This window comes from Vipera ursinii (genome assembly GCF_947247035.1).
Source record: "Vipera ursinii genome assembly, chromosome: Z".
In the NCBI taxonomy this organism is placed as follows: domain Eukaryota; kingdom Metazoa; phylum Chordata; class Lepidosauria; order Squamata; family Viperidae; genus Vipera; species Vipera ursinii.
Genome location: NC_139517.1, coordinates 107,808,455 through 107,827,538, shown reverse-complemented (window position 1 = coordinate 107,827,538; position 19,084 = coordinate 107,808,455). Strand labels below are relative to the sequence as shown.

At 38.3% G+C, this 19,084-nt stretch overlaps 1 protein-coding gene across 7 annotated transcripts in view; it reads right to left on the bottom strand.

Annotated features, from left to right (window-relative positions):
* The window catches only part of AKAP9 (A-kinase anchoring protein 9), a 120,209-nt gene that overhangs the window by 4,411 nt on the left and 96,714 nt on the right, over positions 1 to 19,084 (bottom strand). For 6 of the 7 annotated variants that reach the window (XR_014494312.1, XM_083378572.1, XM_083378570.1 and 3 more), the window contains 10 exons: positions 17,771 to 17,912; positions 17,011 to 17,206; positions 16,303 to 16,453; positions 11,850 to 12,473; positions 9,131 to 9,348; positions 8,540 to 8,645; positions 6,390 to 6,566; positions 3,848 to 4,048; positions 2,677 to 2,909; positions 2,105 to 2,190 (listed from right to left, as the gene is read on the bottom strand). Coding sequence is in view for 5 of the 7 variants with exons in the window: in XM_083378572.1 (XP_083234698.1) it covers positions 2,105 to 2,190; positions 2,677 to 2,909; positions 3,848 to 4,048; positions 6,390 to 6,566; positions 8,540 to 8,645; positions 9,131 to 9,348; positions 11,850 to 12,473; positions 16,303 to 16,453; positions 17,011 to 17,206; positions 17,771 to 17,912 (2,134 nt within the window). In the remaining 2 variants the exon portion in view is untranslated. Of the gene's footprint in view, positions 1 to 2,104; positions 2,191 to 2,676; positions 2,910 to 3,847; positions 4,049 to 5,950; positions 6,081 to 6,389; positions 6,567 to 8,539; positions 8,646 to 9,130; positions 9,349 to 11,849; positions 12,474 to 16,302; positions 16,454 to 17,010; positions 17,207 to 17,770; positions 17,913 to 19,084 lie in introns of those variants that run through there. The other variant, XR_014494311.1, reaches the window with a different exon arrangement.

Sequence of the window (19,084 nt, the reverse complement as noted above, 5' to 3'; positions counted from 1 at the left end):
TGATGAAGCCATGAAAAGTTTAAGGACACCAGTAAAATATGTATTTGATTAAATAACCAACAACTGAAAGCAGAATTGAAGTGCAATATTTAGGCTTTTCTTTGGCTTAAGAGCCTATAAACAGTCTGAGAACTTTTCAAATTTTTTTTTGAGAAAGCTTTTGGCATAGTTACAAGAATGAGAGTACAAGATTTTGTTAAGTTATGCCTCCAATGATTACTACTGTTAGCCAAATGTGTTTTGAAATTTCTTTAGTATTCTGGAAAGAATAAACATAGATAATTTTTAAACCAAGTAGCAACAGATATCTTTTTTACAACCATACAATATAGAACAATAAATATAAAATTCAATTAAAATTAATTAAAACTGAGTCTTAAATGCTTGCTATTTCCTGGTGAAATTACTTCTGGGTAATACCATATGAAACAAGGAATATGTGGTTATATTTCACTCTTCTTGTTCAGAAGACATCTAAAACTGAACCTTACAAAAGATATCATGTTCTTATATACAGGTAGTCCTTGACATATGACCACAATTGAGCCCAAAGTTTCTGTTGCCAAGTGAGACATTTGTTAAGTGAATTTTGCCCCGTTTTATGAACTCTCTTGCCATAGCTGTTAAGTGAATCAATGTAGCTGTTAGCTTAGTAACATGGTTGTTAGGTGAATCTGACTTTCCATTGACTTTGCTTGATGGAAGGTCACAAAAGGTGATCACATGACACCGGGACACTGCAACTGTCATAAATACATGCTAGTTGCCAAGCATCTGAATTTTGATCACATGATCAGGGTGCTACTGCAATGGTCATAAGCATGAAAAACAGTCATGTCACTTTTTTCAATGCCATTCTAACTTCGAACAGTCACTAAACAAACTGTTGTAAGTTGAGGACTATCTGTACTGAAACTGAATGCCCACAGCCAAATGCTAATTGCCCAATGTATGCATTGTTTTAGATATTTAAGTATTTCTGTTAATTCTCTAATAATCCTTAGGAAGTAGCTATTAGATTGCGCCAAGTTAAGTTATACGTGGAACAAGGTAACAAATATTTCCACAAAATTCTTAAGAGAAGTAACACAAATTTATAAGGATCTACATTATTTAAACAGGAAGGAAGGGTGTTAACTTTTGACTTCATGATAGTTGGTGATCAGCTGTAGGCACCCCCTCTATAAAACATGTATGCAATACATAATATATAATATTTGTTGTTAAGTTCAGTTCTAGATCTGGTTTGTAAAAACTAGTAGCATGACTAGCAAATATTGTTGGGGGCAATTCAGCTGACTTTGTAATAATGCCGCTGGGGGGGGGGCAAAAGCCCTAATAATAAGCAGGCATATACATAGAATGAAGGCTACTGCTAAGCACATTGACTTGTGCTTTAAATTGTAAGCCGCCCTGAGTCTTCGGAGAAGGGCGGGATATAAATGGGATTAAAAAAAAATATTCACTGCCTCACATGTTGTTATTCTCATCATTTCACCAAAGTTGTTCAAAAAATTGTTGCAGGGCTTTATTTTTGTTTTTCTGTACAAGGCAATTAATAAATTGACCAAAGCTCAGTTTATAATGGAACTTATAATCATGGAGATGTAAAGGGTCATTTAAGTTATCAAAATCCAAAACCAGGTTCAATATAAAAATCTAAATTATAAGATCCCAGATTGATGGCTGCCACATCACCTCTCTTTAAATCTATTATTCTGTTTCTGGAATAAATTCCAACAGATCTCAACCATTTTCTTCGTAACACTGCTATTTTAATCTCCAAGCCTAAATATTCCTAGCTTTTTTGATCTCTCTTCAAAGAGATTAAAAAAATGCTTGTTTCAAAAGAAGAATATCATTTTATTCTCTTCTCTCAAAAAGTTATTACAATATAATTGGCACTACAGTCAATTATAATGTTATGTAATGAGATTCAACAGATGAAAACCAGTTACTTTAAAAAAAGTTTATACTATTGCATTCTATATATTGCGCACATACTTTTCACTGGATGACAAAATTTTTGGAAGAAGGAAGAAAGGCAGAAGGTAGACACATAATTCTCTATATTGTAAGGTCTGAGTTCAATTGAAATATTTACCTGTGTTCTGGCTATAACCATCTCTGTTGATGCCAATTAAATGATAACCAGTAACTCGTTTCCACCTTCGAACTAGGAACTTCATTCTGCATTTATAATAAAGGGAAATATGTTGTAATATTTAGGACATCTGATATGAAAAATTGAATCAATCCAAATAAATAACACTTTTCATGTCCATATATGAGAAATTATTGCTAGATAATCAATTTATTAATTTACTATCTCCCTACTTGCTTTCTAAATATTATCTATGTACTTTGGATAATAGTTCCCTAGATAGAAGGCTTAGTATTTACTTAAGTACCTTGTTTTCACCTTTTTATCACTTTATATATAGAACCAGCTTGATGAAGGGGTTTTAGCTTTTAATATTGTTTTAATTGTTGGGCTTAAGTAATTTAATCTATTTTAATTTATACTATTTTTATATTGTATTTTATGCTGCCCTGTAAACCACCCTGAGTCCTTCGGGAATAGAGTGGTATAAAAATTTAATTAAATAAAAAATTAAATAAAATAAATATATCATGTTTCTTATTAAAGAAAGAATTGAATCCTTTATGTCTTACCTTGAAATTGCAATCAACACTCTAACAGCTGAGCGAAAACGTGTAAAACTTTTTGAATGATGTGTAATGACCTCCAGTTGAGTGTAGGAAGGCTGCCCGCCCATTCTTGCAATAAGAGTTAAAGTGGCTTCTTCACACTCCTGAAACCCACCCAGTAAGAGCAGCAAATATTTCTTCTGATAAATGAGAGCCTTCCGGAAGCTCTCTGCTCTCAGGTATCTTCCATAAACTCTCTAGAATATAAATTAAATAAGTGAGAATTACACATTGTGAAGTGTTACATGCAATCATGCAGTGGAACAATTTGCCTCCAGAAGCTGTGAATGCTCCAACACTGGAAATCTTTAAGAAGAGATTAGAGAGTCATTTGTCTGAAATGGTATAGGGTTTCCTGCCTGAGCAGCGGGTTGGACTAGAAGACTTCCAAATTCCCTAACCTTATTATTGTTGTTGTTGTTGTTATTAAATAAAAACTTTCAGTCTTGTGAAAAAAGACTAGTTAAATTGCTATATTTATGGCATTCAGTCCACTTTATCATCTAATAAAGCAAACTGAGACTGACAATAATTTATGTTCTTAAACTACCATTCTTCTGAGTTGCTAGCTTTAGTAATACAGTATGGATAGATGAAGTTTCCAATTATAAGTGGGCAAACACTTCCTTCTGAAAATCAGCCAGTTATGGGAAGTTGATTTCTCCTTCAATTTCTCCTTCATATATTTGGGCAAGGGATTTAACTCTGGTCTCCCTGTTGTGGGCTACACAACATCTTTTATTGATGTAGTCATATCACCACGATGAACAAGATAAAGAACTTTCAGGCCATTTTATACTAGATTTTGAAAGGAATGAAAATGACAACGTTTCCCATTTTTAAAATCTTCAAAATCCCAGTTGAGTAAAAAAGATGTCACCAAAGCTCAAGCATTTTACTACCCAGATTGGGAGGTCGTATGAGAACTATTGGCACCTATATATGTTTGTGGGACTGTCACCCTTCCTTAATTAAAAAAAAGATATGGAATGTTTTGCAGCTAAACTGAGGCAAATAAGGGTGCCACATTTCAGGCTTGGATCATTTTGATTTCAGATTGCCATAAAAAGCAAATCAGTGTGCAATGTCTAATGATAGAAAAGGTCCAATAAGTTATTAAGAAAAAGCTTTTCACCTTTAAAGCAGCATTTTCAGAATCTGATCCCAGTTCTCTCAAGAAAGCCTCATTTCTTAATTCTGCTTTCAGTTTGGCCAGTTCGACTTCTGCCTGCTTCAGGGACTGTTGAAGACTTAATTTCTCTTTATGCCAGATTTCTTTTTCAGAAGCAATCAGTGCATCAACATTTCTTCCATTATGTAGTGACTGTCTAAAAGTCTTATGAAATTTCAAAAGAAACAAATTAATTAGTACTATAACCTATTCCTTGTTACTAAGAGAAAATAACAAATGTAATGTATACAGCCAAACAATGTACAATAGCCAAGAAAGCAATTATAGAAAGGTATTGGTGGTTCACTCTGGCATTGTTTATCACTGGTTGAATACATATGCATATAAGTGCTAGGAATTATTATCCTCAAGAACTGTGGGAAAACCTTAATGCTGAACTCTACAACTTAAACATATTTGCCTCTTATATATAATATGTGGATACAATATAAGGCAAGCCTAGTAATATGTTGTGCTCATCTACCCATTATGCTTTTGCAGATTGATATTACTATAAGTAGTCCTCGAGTTACAAATGTAATGGAGCCTGCCCATTCCATTTGTAACTTGAATATTCATGGAAGTGAATCTCGCACCTCAAACGAGATCACTCCCTGCTCGTTAAGTGCACATGAGGTATCTCAGGATGGGGAAGGCCATAGGGGGCCTAGTGATGGAACAGGCCCCCAAGGCCTCCCTGACCTACTAAGATACCTCATACTTCCCCCTCCCTTCTTGCCACACTGGACTCAATTACCTTGAAAAGATCTGTCATCTCTCTGCCATCATTCCTGCTTTTGAGGGACAGGAGAGTCGATGAAAGCTTCTGGTGCTGTAATATTGCGTGAGTTCAGGCACACATCCTCTTTTGCAGAAAATGGGTGCCTAAACACTCGTGCTGTTTGTGGTGCCAGCCTCCGGCTACCCCACAATTCTGTACCTACATGGCCGCCATCCCTGGAATGGAGACTGGGGGAGGATTCTGCATGCCTCTAGAGGTCAGATCTAAGCCTTGGAGACCTCATCCAGGCTGCTGCTGCCCAGAACAGAGGTTGGGGAAGGCTTCTGCATGTGTCCGGAGGTTGGATCTAGGCTTTGGAGGCCTCCTCCATGCTGCTGCCGCCAAGAGTGGAGGTCGGGGGAGGTTTCTGCATGCCTCTGGAGATCAGATCTAGGCCTTGGAGGTCTCCTCCAGGCTGCTGCCACCTGGAATGGAGGTGGGAGAGGCTTCTGCGTGCTTCCAGTGGTCAGATCCTGGCCTCAGAGGTCTCCTCCAGGCTGCTGCCACGCGGAATGGAGGTCTAGGGACGTTTTTGCGTGTGTCTGGAGGTTGGATCCAGGCCTCGGAGTCTCCTCCAAGCCAGTGCCGCCCAGAATGGACTTCTGGAGGCATGCAGAAGCCTTCCCCGACCTCTTTCTGGGCAGTAGCAACTTGAAGCAGGCCTCTGAGGCCTGGATCCAACCTCCGGAGGTATGCAGAAGCCTCCCCCGGCCTCTGTTGCAGGCGGCTTGGAGGCCTCTGAGGCTCTGGTGTCACTTCCTCCCCAAGCGTGGCGAGCACCAGCGGGCTGGACGTGGATGTGAGGGGCCTGGCCTTCTCCCTCAATTGAAGGCTTCAGACCTGCCCTCAGGCAGAAAGGAGTTGAGGGCAGGAGTAGGAGACAGGGACTGCAACCACCTTTCGTACAGAGAATGAGTTTCTGAGGTCTGTGATTTGGCGCAACTTTAAACACTCACATGAGATCATGGACTCCAGAAACTTCCATTCTTGGCTCAAAAAGCTTTCCAAGCTGACTCACCTCTCCCTCAAAGGGAAAGAAGCCACGGCAGAGATAATATTTGCAAGGTAAATGTATCTGGCGCGGCAGAAAGGGAGGGCAAAGCAGTTGTGTGGCGGGGGGGAAATAGAGTGAATGTTGCAGAGTCTCTGCGGTCATTCGTATTGGCGAACGACTGCAGTGGTACTATAAGATTTGTGATTTGGGGATTTGCTCGTAAGCACTAGGTGGCACTTATTGCATAACTTCGAACGGGTGCTAAGTGAACCCTCGTAACTTGGGGAGTTACCTGTATTACCGTAAAATCATTATCTGTGAAAATTAGCCCAAGAATATGCAACTGTTTGCAAAACGAACGTTCTTCAGTAGTAACCACTGCGTCCTCATTATAGTGTCTGCATAGGATTTCAATCTAAGTACTGAATTACATAAATGGTTAAAAATAAGTTTCTATGCATAAGATCTAAAATATAAATATTAAAAGAAAAGCTGATTATACTGCAGAAATTAAAAGAAAATCCTTATAAAGACATCCCTTTAAATTATTTCCACTGGAAGGAAATCCCCATTAAGTCTATTTTTATTTTTTTTAAAACTGTAGGTTAAATTAAACATTTCATATTTAACATTACACTTGGCTTGCAAGTTATTTAACAGTCTGTCCAAACAAATAAGTATTTAAGATGGAGTGGAAACTGATACAGTTTCAACAGACGGAAAAAACATACTGAGTCTCCATAAGATCCTGTGCATTGATATCTTCTAAGTTCCTCCTCCAGTTTCATGACTGTGTTCCTCATATTGTTCTTCTCCTCACTCAATCTACTAACAAACCCAGTCAGTTCAGCATTCTGTTTTAGCAATCTTTCAGTCAATGAGGCTGAAGATGGGGTGTCTGAATTGATCTATATAGGAGAAAAATAGCAAGTAAAGAAGCTCAAAATATCTTGAACTCATCTGCAATTAGTTCTGTAATATTGCTCTCTAAGAAATGGAAGCCAAGTCAAGTCACAAATATAATGTGTATTTAGACTGCATACAAAATCTATTGCTTTGTTTCAGATAAGATCTTCCAGGAAAGATTGTACTTTGCTTTATGTACCGTATTTTGTGGCGTATAAGACGACTTTTTAACCCATGAAAATCACCTCAAAAGTTGGGGGGTCATCTTATACGCCCAGTCGTCTTATACGCTGGAAAATCAGCGATCGGGCGGGAGCCGGCAGGACTGCCCTGCGCACACGCACGCTCCCCAGCTGTTAAGGAGCACTCCTTAGCAGCCAGGGAGTGCGCGCGTGTGCAGGACTGTACTGCCGGCTCCCGTCCGACGCTCTTCCCTCTTGAGGCAACATCCCCGAGGACTCCTTAGGAGCCGGGGAGCGAGCGAGCGGGAGAGCCAGCCAGCCAGCGAGCGAGCGAGCAGGTGGGCGAGCAGCACCTGCTTTCGCACCGGAATTTCTCCTGCGCTTGTGCACCGGCCTCCCAGATGCCCCTCGCGCAAGCTCCGGATGCTGCCGCACGCCGCCCGCCTTTCTAGTGCGGCTTTGTCTCTTTCACACTGTCTTGCGGGCGCCGCCGCCCCTCAACGTGCGTCCCCCCAGCCGCAAGAGGGTGTCATTTGTCTCAAAAAAAAAATTGGAATTGGAGGAAGCGCCCGACGTATATGTGGGCTATAGGTAACCCAACCCTAGACCGTGGCAGCAGGCGGTGTTGGGATAGGGGAGGCGAGGCGCGCGTTCTTCCTTCCCTCTGAAGAGGCAGCCCCGGCAGTTCTTCTTCCACCAGGCTTACTCCTTTTGCTGAATCTTGGTAGTTACTTAAATAAGTGCTAGGCATTTTTAATAGGTCGCATCCTTTCTTTTCTCCACGTATTGGCTCCTCGCCTTTCTACGCTCTTACCTCTCTGGCTCTGTGTTTGAATACACCTACATGCTGCATGCACCGGTAACTTTAACAAGCCAAGATGACGTCAAAATGATTGTACCACTGATACGAGAAAATCATTGTACCACTGATATGAGGGTTTGGTCATTAGCATGCCTCCACATGCCTCCCTTTCCCCGACCCGTGAATCCTTTGCAAACACACATGATAACCATCAAAATCCCTTTTCAGGGCAAACCATATTATGAATTCTCTTTTTTCCCCCCAGCATTTTCTTACATGAGAGATTATAAATTAGTCCTAAGGAGTGCTCGTTAACAGCTGGGGAGCGCGTGCGTGCGCAGGACTGCCCTGCCGGCTCCCACCCGACGCTCTTCCCTCTTGAGGCAGCATCGCTCCCCGGCTCCTAAGGAGTCCTCAGGGATGCTGCCTCAAGAGGGAAGAGCGTCGGGCGGGAGCCGGCAGAACAGTCCTGCACATGCGCGCATTCCCGGCTGCTAAGGACTGCTCCTTAACAGCTGGGGAGCGCGTGCGTGCGCAGGACTGCCCTGCCGGCTCCCGCCAGATGCCAGCCTGCTCTGCTTCCTCCACAGTGAGAGGGGAGGGCGTGCCTTCCCGGGCTCGCTGATTTTTCGGCGTATAAGACGAAAAATCTTGAAAATCATCTCAAAAGTTGGGGGGTCGTCTTATACGCCCAGTCGTCTTATACGCTGGAAAATACGGTATTTAGATTCATTGTAAATTGCCTGGATTACGTCCCAGAAATGAGATAGAACTGATTCAAAATTTTAGGCATCATGTGGTAAATAATAACTAAAGACTCAACTACACTCTTCCAAATTACAATGTTAAAAACCATATGCTTTAAAACAGCAAAACAGAAGTTATCTTATGCTTACAAACATATACCAACTAATTCAATTTAAATAAACCATTTTCTCATCTTAAAAATAGGCCAAAATAAGTATTTCTGCTCCCTGTCTCTGAACATTACCTCCAGGCTATATAAATCAGAGAGCACTTGCAATTTCAATAGAACTTCTTCAATGTCAGTTTGTATTCCAATTAAGTCCTCATCATCTGATTTTTCAAAGGGTAATCTGGAATAAAAAATATGAATTTGTGTAGCACAATTGAATATGAAATACACATAATCATGTACTGTATGCTTCCTCATTCATGCCATTATTCTCCCTATGCCACCCACATTATTTTTCTATGTCTATCACAGATTATAAATGCCAGAGGTTCAATAATAATGTTTTGTGAAAGATGACATACATAAAAGTTATTGCAGAACAAGTATTATGATTATAAATAAATCAAAACTGAGTTAAGACTGTTATCTATGGTCATTATTTTAAATGTAAAACATAAAATAATGGAAAATACATGATTCAACTATAGGTATGGCTTAACACTGTAAAATTTTTAAAAACTTCTTCCAGAAATTGTTACTTTTATTTATAACTTTATACTAGCTCATAATCTGGCTTTCTATTACTCCACATACTCCTAAATTGTAAAATACATTATATACAGGTCTTTTGTTATTGTATTGCTATTAAAAATAAATACATCTAACCTGCAGGCAGCTTTATTGGCCAAGTGTTTCAATGTGGAAAACACATTTTTGAGCTTCTGCCGAACTATCTCAAGCTCTTGAGATTGTCTGGTGGCATCACCTCCTCCTCCTCCAATACACATTAGGGAAGAATAAGACAATTCTTTTGTTTCAGCTTGTCCCATTTTCTGCTGGAAAATCCACTTTCTTGTTCGTTCGTTAGATTCATCCAAAGCAATCTGCACATAAAAGGAGGAGAAGAGAATAAAACTGCTTTCTACTAAATATATGAAAATTCTAAAGTCAAGAAAAACCATTTATAAATATGTAGCATTTGTATTTTTTATACAAAAATGCTTTTTCCAATAGACCGTTCCTACAGAAACAAGCCAGGAATCTCACCCAATTAGGGTATTCTGTGGCTTGTTGCTGACTTAAAACACAACTAAAGGTTGATCTTACTCTAGAACTCTACCTTATGAAAACAAGAGATTCCTGATTTTTAGCCTCTTCCTTCAGCAAAACAACTGGGTCCAGCATTTTGGAAAATAGAGAAAAGTACTCTATTCTCTTTGCCAATTATTCTTGTTGCTGGTTATTGTTCATAAACCTTTACGCAAATAAACTGATTCAACATAATTTTCCCCTATGATCTATTGCATCATAGATATTTCAAAGTATTTATATTGTAAAAAATTAGCGTAACAATAAGGAGCTTTGGAAAAATCGTTCAAATGAAATCTATTGTATTTCCTAAGATCAAATTTATATTCTTAGTTTTATCTTTCATTTGTTTTTGTTTTCATCCTGTTTTTAACTTTTTAACTTACATTTTAGGTTGCTGCCTTGTTATTTTATTTTCTCAGTTAGAGGATCAAACAACAGCAGTAATTACAAATAGGAGGTAGATTCATAAAGGCTATGAGTATCAATAGTTACTAGTTATCACAGCTATGTACTACCTGCAAGAATAGCAGTCTCTGAACATTCATTGTTGGAAAGTATCAGAGAAAGCATTTTCTAAAGTAAAGGCTTAATACTAATAACAGTTACCCTGTTGTTGACTTGACAGCATAGGAGGAGTGTATGGGAACCCCAACAGCATTGGAAGGAGGACAGTTAATCCTCCCTTACCAGCCACTCATTCAGTGATTGTTCAAAGTTATGAGAGCATTGGAAAAGGAGGGTTATGCCCAGACAATGCCCTTGTGTAACATGATCATGATTTGGGAAACTGGCATCAGGCCCACATTTATAATAGTTCAGCCTCCCATGGTCATGTGGTTCACAGTTGTAACCTTGACAGCCAGCTTCCGACAAGCAAAGTCAATGGGAAGCCAGCAAGACCTGACAAATCATGGTTACATGATGTCATACATAATGCTGTGATTCACTTAATGCTGGAACTGATATTTTCAGTTTCCATAGGAACGTGATGATTCATTAATGACACACGTTTTACTGATGGAGTTGCTGTTCCCCTATTGTGGTTGGTAAATGAGGATCGTCTATATATGGGAGTAAGAACAGCTACAATAATTTGGATCTAAGTCATGGTCCCAGAAAGCAAGGAATAAGCTGTTTTAGCACCATTCTGTACTTCACAACATTTCAGCAGCTTTCAATACTATCAAACATGGTATCATTTTCGATTAGCTCAAGGGCTTGAGAGTGAGAGACAATATTGCTGTCATTCTCCTCCTTTCTCACAGACCAGTTCCAATCAGTGTTGATACGAAGACAGCAGTCTAGCTCTAGACTCCTGCTTTGTGGTGAGTCAGGGCTATATTTTTCCCCTGGTTTTTTATAGTCTGCATGAAGATGCTGGGGGATGTGATCTGTCAGCACATCTGTCTCTCCCCCATCCTCTGCCTCAGGCTGACCAAGTGGTGCTCTAAGGTTCTGTCCTAGTGTCTTGAGATTGAAGAATCTTAGTTGCAGAAGAAAAGGCTTCAGATCAGGGGTGTCAAACTCAATTTCACTGAGGGCCGCATCAGCATTGCAGTTGCCCTCAAGGGGCTGGGTGGGTATGGCCAGGGTGGGCGTGGCCTACTTGGTAGGCGTGGCTAGAGTACATATGGCCTACTGGGTGGGCATGGCCAGCTCTACATCGTTCGCATCAAGGGTGCCTATGGGGGCCTGGGCAGGAGTGGGACAGATCTGAGGGTCTCTGGCAGGAGGAGGGTCTCTGGGCCAGGGCCAAGGCAGTGGGGGCCGTTCCCTCACTGTTTCCAGGATGGCTTCGCGGGCCGCATGAAACCACTTCACGGGCCGGATCTGGCCCCTGGGCCTTGTGTTTGACATGTCTGCTTCAGATCAACCCTGGCAAAACTGAGTGGATGTGGGGTTGGGCTTCCCTCACACTAAAACTAGATATTTCCATCCTTGGCTCTGGCAAGGGTTGCATACATTATCTGGGAGTCCTCCTGGATTCCCTTTCTGCTTGTGCACCAAATGGCAGCTGTGACCAGAAGGGCCTTTGCAAAATATGCCTATTCCCACAAATCCTGCTTATGGACATTCTCCTCATAAGGTTAGTGTCATCTGCATTATAGGAAACAATGAAATTATTTGTAAAGAGCAATAAACGAAGGAAGATTTTGAAGATTACTCTGGACAAATAACAAACATAAATGTATTAATAAGCACCCAAAATACTTAAAGGCAAAGTAAGTTTGTCTCTGAGGGACACGTATCTCATTTACAGCCTGAAATTTGCTTTTTCTGCCCGCGATCCCACCTCTTTTCTCTGCATTTTTTGCTGTAATTCTTGGACCATTTCTTGCTGTTTCTTTTCATCACCCAGCAACTGAAGAACTCGTTGTCTCTCTTCATCAAGTTGCCACTGCAAATCTTCCACTTTGGACTCCAGTTCATGTATTTTTTTATGTGCCAAGATATTAGCATCTTGTTCTACCTGTAGAGTTTTCCTGTGAATCTGCCTCTCTTTTTCCACCTGCTGTTTCAATTTCACAGATTCCAATTTGTTCTCTTCCAATTCATTAACCATCAGAACTATGCGGTTATGCTTTTCATCCAACTGTTTTTGCAGATCTTTGAACAATTCTTCTGAATGTGTAGAACTTCCATCCCGCTTTGTCTGTTCAATCATCTGAAGCTGGGTGCGTAAGTCTTTTTCTCTCTCTAGGGCGCTGCATAACTCAAGAACTTTGAGCCTCTCAGATTCCAACAGTACTTGGAGTTCAGAGTTACAGCTGTGTTCCTCAGATAGTTGTACTGCATTTAGTGCTTCCTGGGATTCAATCTTCTTTTGCAAATCATTTGACAGCTCTCTTTCAAGCTCCAGAAGATTACTCAGTTCTATATTTTTCTGTCTTTCATTTTCAAAAGAAGATTTCAAATCCTTACAACAAAAACAAGAAAACTGTCAGTATATACAGCTTTGTAAAGACTATGGGAATGTACCATAAAAAACAGTAATTCTGAAGATCTTAGAACCTGATACTGAAAAGCTTGGGAAGACTATAGTCAAATGCCTATCTTACTAGGATTCTAATTCAAATTTTAATTCAGAAGTCTGTTCAGTATTTTTTTTCTACACTAGTATATTAAGGATATGTCATGGTTCCGACTAATGAGACAGATCAAAGAACATTCCAGCATTGTTTATTCTAAAAAGTCTATAATAATGAGAACGAAGCATTGGCACTCATGGATGGATGCCAGAATCTGAATTCTCCTCCCCCGAACACATCGCATCATACACAATTCTCTCCCTTAATTACACATCATAAATCACATTCTCCAATTAGTTTAACATGCAGTTTCACTTCCTTTCTCTAGCACCCATCCATTATCTTAATTAAAACAATGGGTTTAACATTCCCCCCCACCCCAGCTTCATTGATTCAAAGCAAAACAGTTTAAAGGAAAAGGCTGCCTCTTATATTGTCAGAGCAAAAACACCCAATGTTTGCAGCATTGACAAGATACACTTAACACTGGGAGCACTTGCAATTTTAAGAGTAAAGTTATAAATTATAACTATTTATTTTAGTGTTAGCAAAGTCATCATCTAGCACAGCGGCTCCCAACGGTTTTCCATACCCTGCACCCCGAGATCGCTTCTTATATATTCTTGCACCCCTTACAAAAGTTCAAAATAATGGCAACGAATTTTGCATATACACTATAATTTTGAAAACTCAAGTTTTTGCACCCCCTGGAATATCATCTTGCACCCCTGGTTGGGAACACCTGATAGCACAACATGTTTGGATGTATGTTGTAAGTGTTTGTATTGGCTGGTTCAGTGGTGGGTTTCAGCCAGTTCACACCAGTTTGGCCGAATCAGTAACAGCCCAGAAAGGACTTCCGGAAGTGGCATCTACACAGAGAACTGGTTGTTCACACATTTGAATCCCCACCACTGTTCAGTATCTTCCTTGCCTAAGCTGGTGGACACAGTCTTTAATGAAAAAGTCTCAGATCTGGTTTTGAGATTGGGAAGGATTGACAAGGAATTTATAATTGGTATGATGCAATTCACTTCATGGTGAAATGTGAACTTTCTCTGATTACCTTCTCTGAAAGGGAGAAGTAGCCATGCACCCTCAGAGATAATTCCTAAATATTCTTAAAATGTTTTTAGATGCAATGGCTGACAGTACTGTGGAAATCACTGTATCTCTGTACCTTGATTAAAAATTAACACTATATTTCCCAAGAGCAACTTTGGTTATGAATGGGTCCAAAATGATCCTTAGCTTACAGACCAAATATCAGACAAAGCAAATAGGCAGAGAATTACTGACTGCATAGGTAGCACACATCTTGGGAAAATACCACTGACCATATTTCAGACTGCACAATTCATTTAAGCAAGTTGAACAGCCCTGTTAATACAGATCACAACAGTGCAGGAGTAGATCAATCTCAGTGGCAGTGCTCCAAATATAAAATTCTCCTGAGGAATGTTACATTGGCTACTATTGCTGTCTTTATCCAGAAACAAATGGGGTCAGAACTGATTAGTATTTAGAAATGAGATTACCAGGAAATCCAGAGATGCAGGCTACTGAAACACTGGGCGGTTGAGAAAATCCTGGAAGAAGGCAATGGCAAAGTTCTTCTCTATTATTGCCAACTAAATTATATGTATATGCCCGTATAGTCACCATGAGTCAAGCTTTTTACCAAAGTTTTTATAGTATAACAAGATAACTGGTTATTTTGCTTTTTCTGTTTTTGATAAAAATAATTTTGCTTATATTTTCCATTCTTTGTAAGAATGGTTAATTGTAATGCCTTTACGGCTAAATTTATTGATCTCATATAAACTGGAAAAACAAATTTTTTTGGAATAAAATAAATGCCCAAGGAAATAATATTTCAAATACGTCCTCATATATTAATTGATTACACAGTTTATTAAACAGTGGTTATAAAACAGTAAATTCAAAACTCATAAAAAACTCAAAACTCATTTTTGTCAATTTTGTTGCTTTTTTACTGTTAGACCAGTATAAGAATTTAAAGGCCATCCAGGCATTTATATATATTGTACCTGGTTCTACACTGATACAACATAATAAAAACTTTATGAGAAAGTGTATTATATTTTATATACTTATTATCAGCAAATGGTATCTCATGGAAGGATCCAGTATTGAGTATTTATATAAAGACTTTTACTGGCTTATTGTGTCACATTTATAGCTCAAATAGTCAGCTGATAAGTGGCATGCAAGACTTCTGCCCGAGTTCCTGGAGTCCCATTGTTGACTAATATTGAAAACATAGTTATAAAGCAAATTCTTCCATCTTAGAGGGAGATATTTTTTTGTGTAATAAAACAAACATTCCACATATCTACAGGTATTCCAGCAGACTGTTTATTCTTTCATAACCCCCACTGCTGATCATGGATTATAGAGCTGAAATATGCACAGTTCAAAGTTTGGTAAAGTGAAGTAGATTGGCACTATTCCAAGTTCAGTAGTAGATGTCATAGTGAACTATCTCAAGCTCCCAGGATCATACTGTCTTATAAATACATAACAAATTTTAAAACATGTGTACCATAAGTACTTCTGTTGTTGCCTTCCCCCTCACAATTATACTATGTAAATACAGGTAGTCCTCAAGTTAGAACCATAATGGAGCTTGCCCATTACAGTAGCAAATGCTGGTTTTCAGCAAAACTATGGTAAAATACAGTCACATGAACCTGGCATAATGCAAACAGCCAAAAGTGTGGCCTCACTGCCAAGTGCCTAAAGTGTGGTCACATGACTGTGGAGGGGCAGCAGCGACCATCAGAACTTTGAATCCAGCTTGTAATTGTCTCCACCATGTCCTCAGGATTTGACTCAGGCTGGTCCAGGGGCTCATTGGCCTTACCTAGAAATTCCTCCTGCACCTTGCCAAAGTGCAACTCATGAGCAAGCAGCAAGACATTGAATTCACCAACCAGGTTTGATCACAGCTGTGCGCATTCTCAGCGGACAGAGTGTTTAAGTTCCTATTGGCCTTTTCCTAGAAGCAACTCCAGAATCTGGTTTGTCTATCATACACTTAGAATCTACTTATTCACATCCCTGGCTTGTTGACTGACCTTGACCTAGTTTCTCTCTTGATCTGGCATGGTAAATCTTCAGTTTGACTTTGGACTGCTCAATTGGGATATTTGCCTTGCTCAATTAAGTCTTATCTACAATTAACTGTGTTTCTTGCTTTCTTGTTGGGATTTATAGAAGCAAGTCTCTTTCTTAACACTCTGTGCTCCTAGGAACTGAGTTTGGCTTCTGAACCCACCTCTGAGATCCATGCTATATTTGAACAATTGTTAGGTGACGACTCTTAAATTGAAGACTACCTATCTATTAATCATATTCATAACTTGTTACATTAAGCCTATAGAAAAAGACTTTTGTTAATGATTTAGTGGAAAAGACTATATCTGGTAAAAGGAAACTGCTGATAATAATAATTACAAATATCTAGTTTTGATCACTGAGGCATTTGGAATGAACTCTGCTTTTTGCAATTTGTGGTTTTAATTCTGAGCCTCTGTCTGCAAAGTCTGTCAGGAAATATAAACATTAAAGGTGCTGGCGTAATTCTCAATCTTTACAATGTAAAGCATCTTATTAAATATATACTAAAGCATGAATCATCATCTGCCTAACGATCCATTCCACTGTACATTTTGAAGAACCAAGATTGGTTACCTCGATTTCTTCTTTTTCTCTTTTACCACCATGTTCCACTTTTGCTCTCTCCTTCTCCAGGGCCCACTGAAACTCCCTTGATTTCTTCTGTTCACTTGTAATTGTATTTTTTAAGATGTCAAGTTCAGTTGCCTTTCTCTTAAGTTCATTTCTGATAAAAGCCAAGATAAATTCATTTTAGTTATTTGAAAAATAATTAAAATAAGGGGAAATATTTATATCCCTTTGTGTGATGAGCACAAAACTGTCTATTACAAGGCAAATCTGCAGGTTTTCTTAAATTTTACTTCACAATAATTGTGAGATGTGAACGAAATAATTGTGAGATGGACATAATAGTAATACTCTAGTAGTAAATATTACCTCTACTACTAATCTTCCCCTATACTCTTCTTTTGATTGTCTAACCACTGAACATTTAGTGTATAAACTGTCAATATTGTTTTTCTTGTATCAATAACATTCAGCAAACAAATCAAATTAAAATATAATTAAAATAACTTGATTAAAATAATCAACTCCATACAATGTCTGCTGCAAAAGTGTCTTCATTCCAATCATTTTAAAAATGATTAAAAGCAAAAGAAGTCAAAGTGAATCTTGCATTAAAACGAATAACAGCCTCACTTTAAAATTGATTTTTAACAGAAGTGTAAAAAAAAATGGTAAGATCTTCCACAGGGCTAGAACATTCCTTAAAAATTGTACCTGATGGATTCCAGATCTCGTAAGTGCTTATGTTGTGCTTTTAGGGTTGTTTCCAGTTCCAGCTTGGTTTGCCCAAGTTCATTCTTTAGTTCTGCAACCACCATCCTTTCAGAGCTGAGCTGCTCTTGAAGTTCAGCTGTTCTGTCCTTGGTATTTTTAAGCTCTATTTGCATTTCCATATTGTATCCCAACAATTCTAGGGAGTACATTGTCACACAATAAGAAACAGGCTAAACATGCTAATTTGTCATATTGAAACAAAATCCTGAACAAAGAGCAAAATCAGTATCTTATTTATAGAAAACATTTAACTTCAATAATAACAGTGTGTTTAATCTGTAGTCCTTTAATGAAACATGGATTAATTCTATTACAGTGTTCCATATTATAAATTATTATCATGTAATAATTTTAAACTCACTACAAGAATTTCAGTTTAATTAGGCCACTAATTTTTACATGTCCAGCTCTTGGACTAAGATCTGTTGCCTCAAATGTCTTTAACCTGAGAGATCAAGGAGCTATCAAGTAACTGAACCTTGTAGCCTTGAGATTATTAGTGCTACTTTCTGTTTTTCTGAAGCTGGCTAAGATCCTATGATAACATTGTCCAAGTTTAGTTTTGGTACCCTTATGTTATTAATTCACATATACCAACAATAACACACAAACCTTTCTTTTTTAAATGGAAGCCTAGAAAGGAAGTCTGATGGTAGGAAAGTGAGGGTAACCCCATTGATCAAACAATTTTACACATTACCTTGACATTTTGGATGAATTTCTATTTCTTCCTTTTCATCATCTTTCCTGTTGAGCTGTGCATGCAAAACGCTGATTTCCATTAACAAACTTTGTCTCTCTGCATTCTGAAGGAAATCCAAAGCACTCCTCTGATATGTCATCTTTTATCAATTATTAAGAATAAAAAGCAGAAAGAAATACCAGATTAATGAATTGCACAGAACTTGCCTTACTAATCAAAAAGTTAAACAAGTCCTCATCTCAGGTAAATTATAGGAATGTAGTGGATTTCATCAACATAAGAATAAAAAAATTTTAGGAGATCTTTTTTATGTCATATGCGGGTGTTCTTAAGTGGTAATCCTTCAGTTTTTTAAACGTGTTTCATAGAATATTCATAACAACACTGTTGCAATAAAAGAACACAACATCTTTATCTTTATTACAATTACTTTCTAATTCCCCATGTATCTTTAGGATGTAGTAGAATTATAATTTTTCCCCCAGTTACAATGTTTACTTCCCACTGTTGGAACTATTTTAAAGTAAAAAAGTAAAAAAAAAGAATTTGCTACTGAATATGATGGAAAGTCTAGAAGGCCAATAGTTGATTATTTGCAAATTTATGTCAAATGTTCCCAACAGCTATGAGTATGAAAAATAAATCATAAAATTGAAGTGTATACAGTAATAATAAATAGCATAAACATGCAAGACTATACAAAATTGTCCAAGCTTTCTCTACTTGTAACAAAATTTGTATATTGTGAGAGGTTTTTTCAGTTTGAAATAAACATGTTCTGTTTTGTATTTAAAACAAAAAGTTATCAGCATTATCCCAGTTTAAATTTGGAGGATCTGAGCATATATGATTACATTTTCCCTTGGTAGCTTGGTAGAGTTTTTATAATTTCCAGTGATTAGTCCATTAATGGTGACCAGTTATGTTCCTGTTGTTACTGGGGTAGACTGAATGAGTTTTCTGGCCATTTTGAGTGTTTTGACTGTTCAAAGTAACTGTGACTGAGCCATTGTTTGTAACTCATGACTAGATGTTTTTGTAGCTGAACCCAATAAGCTGAACCCAACTAAGTAGTTTTTGAAGGAATGGAGAATTACAAGGAAAATAATAGGAGTTAGAAGACTTTAGCCTGCATGGCTGTTAAATACATTGCTTTATTAAAGAAAAAAAATATTTACCATGAGAAACTCAAAATTTATAAAATTGGATTATGGAGTGTAGGTGTACTGGGCATTATTTTGCAGGTGCTTCATGCAAACACATGTTTGTATAAGCTATATGTTTTACTACATATATTTCAACTTTTATTCT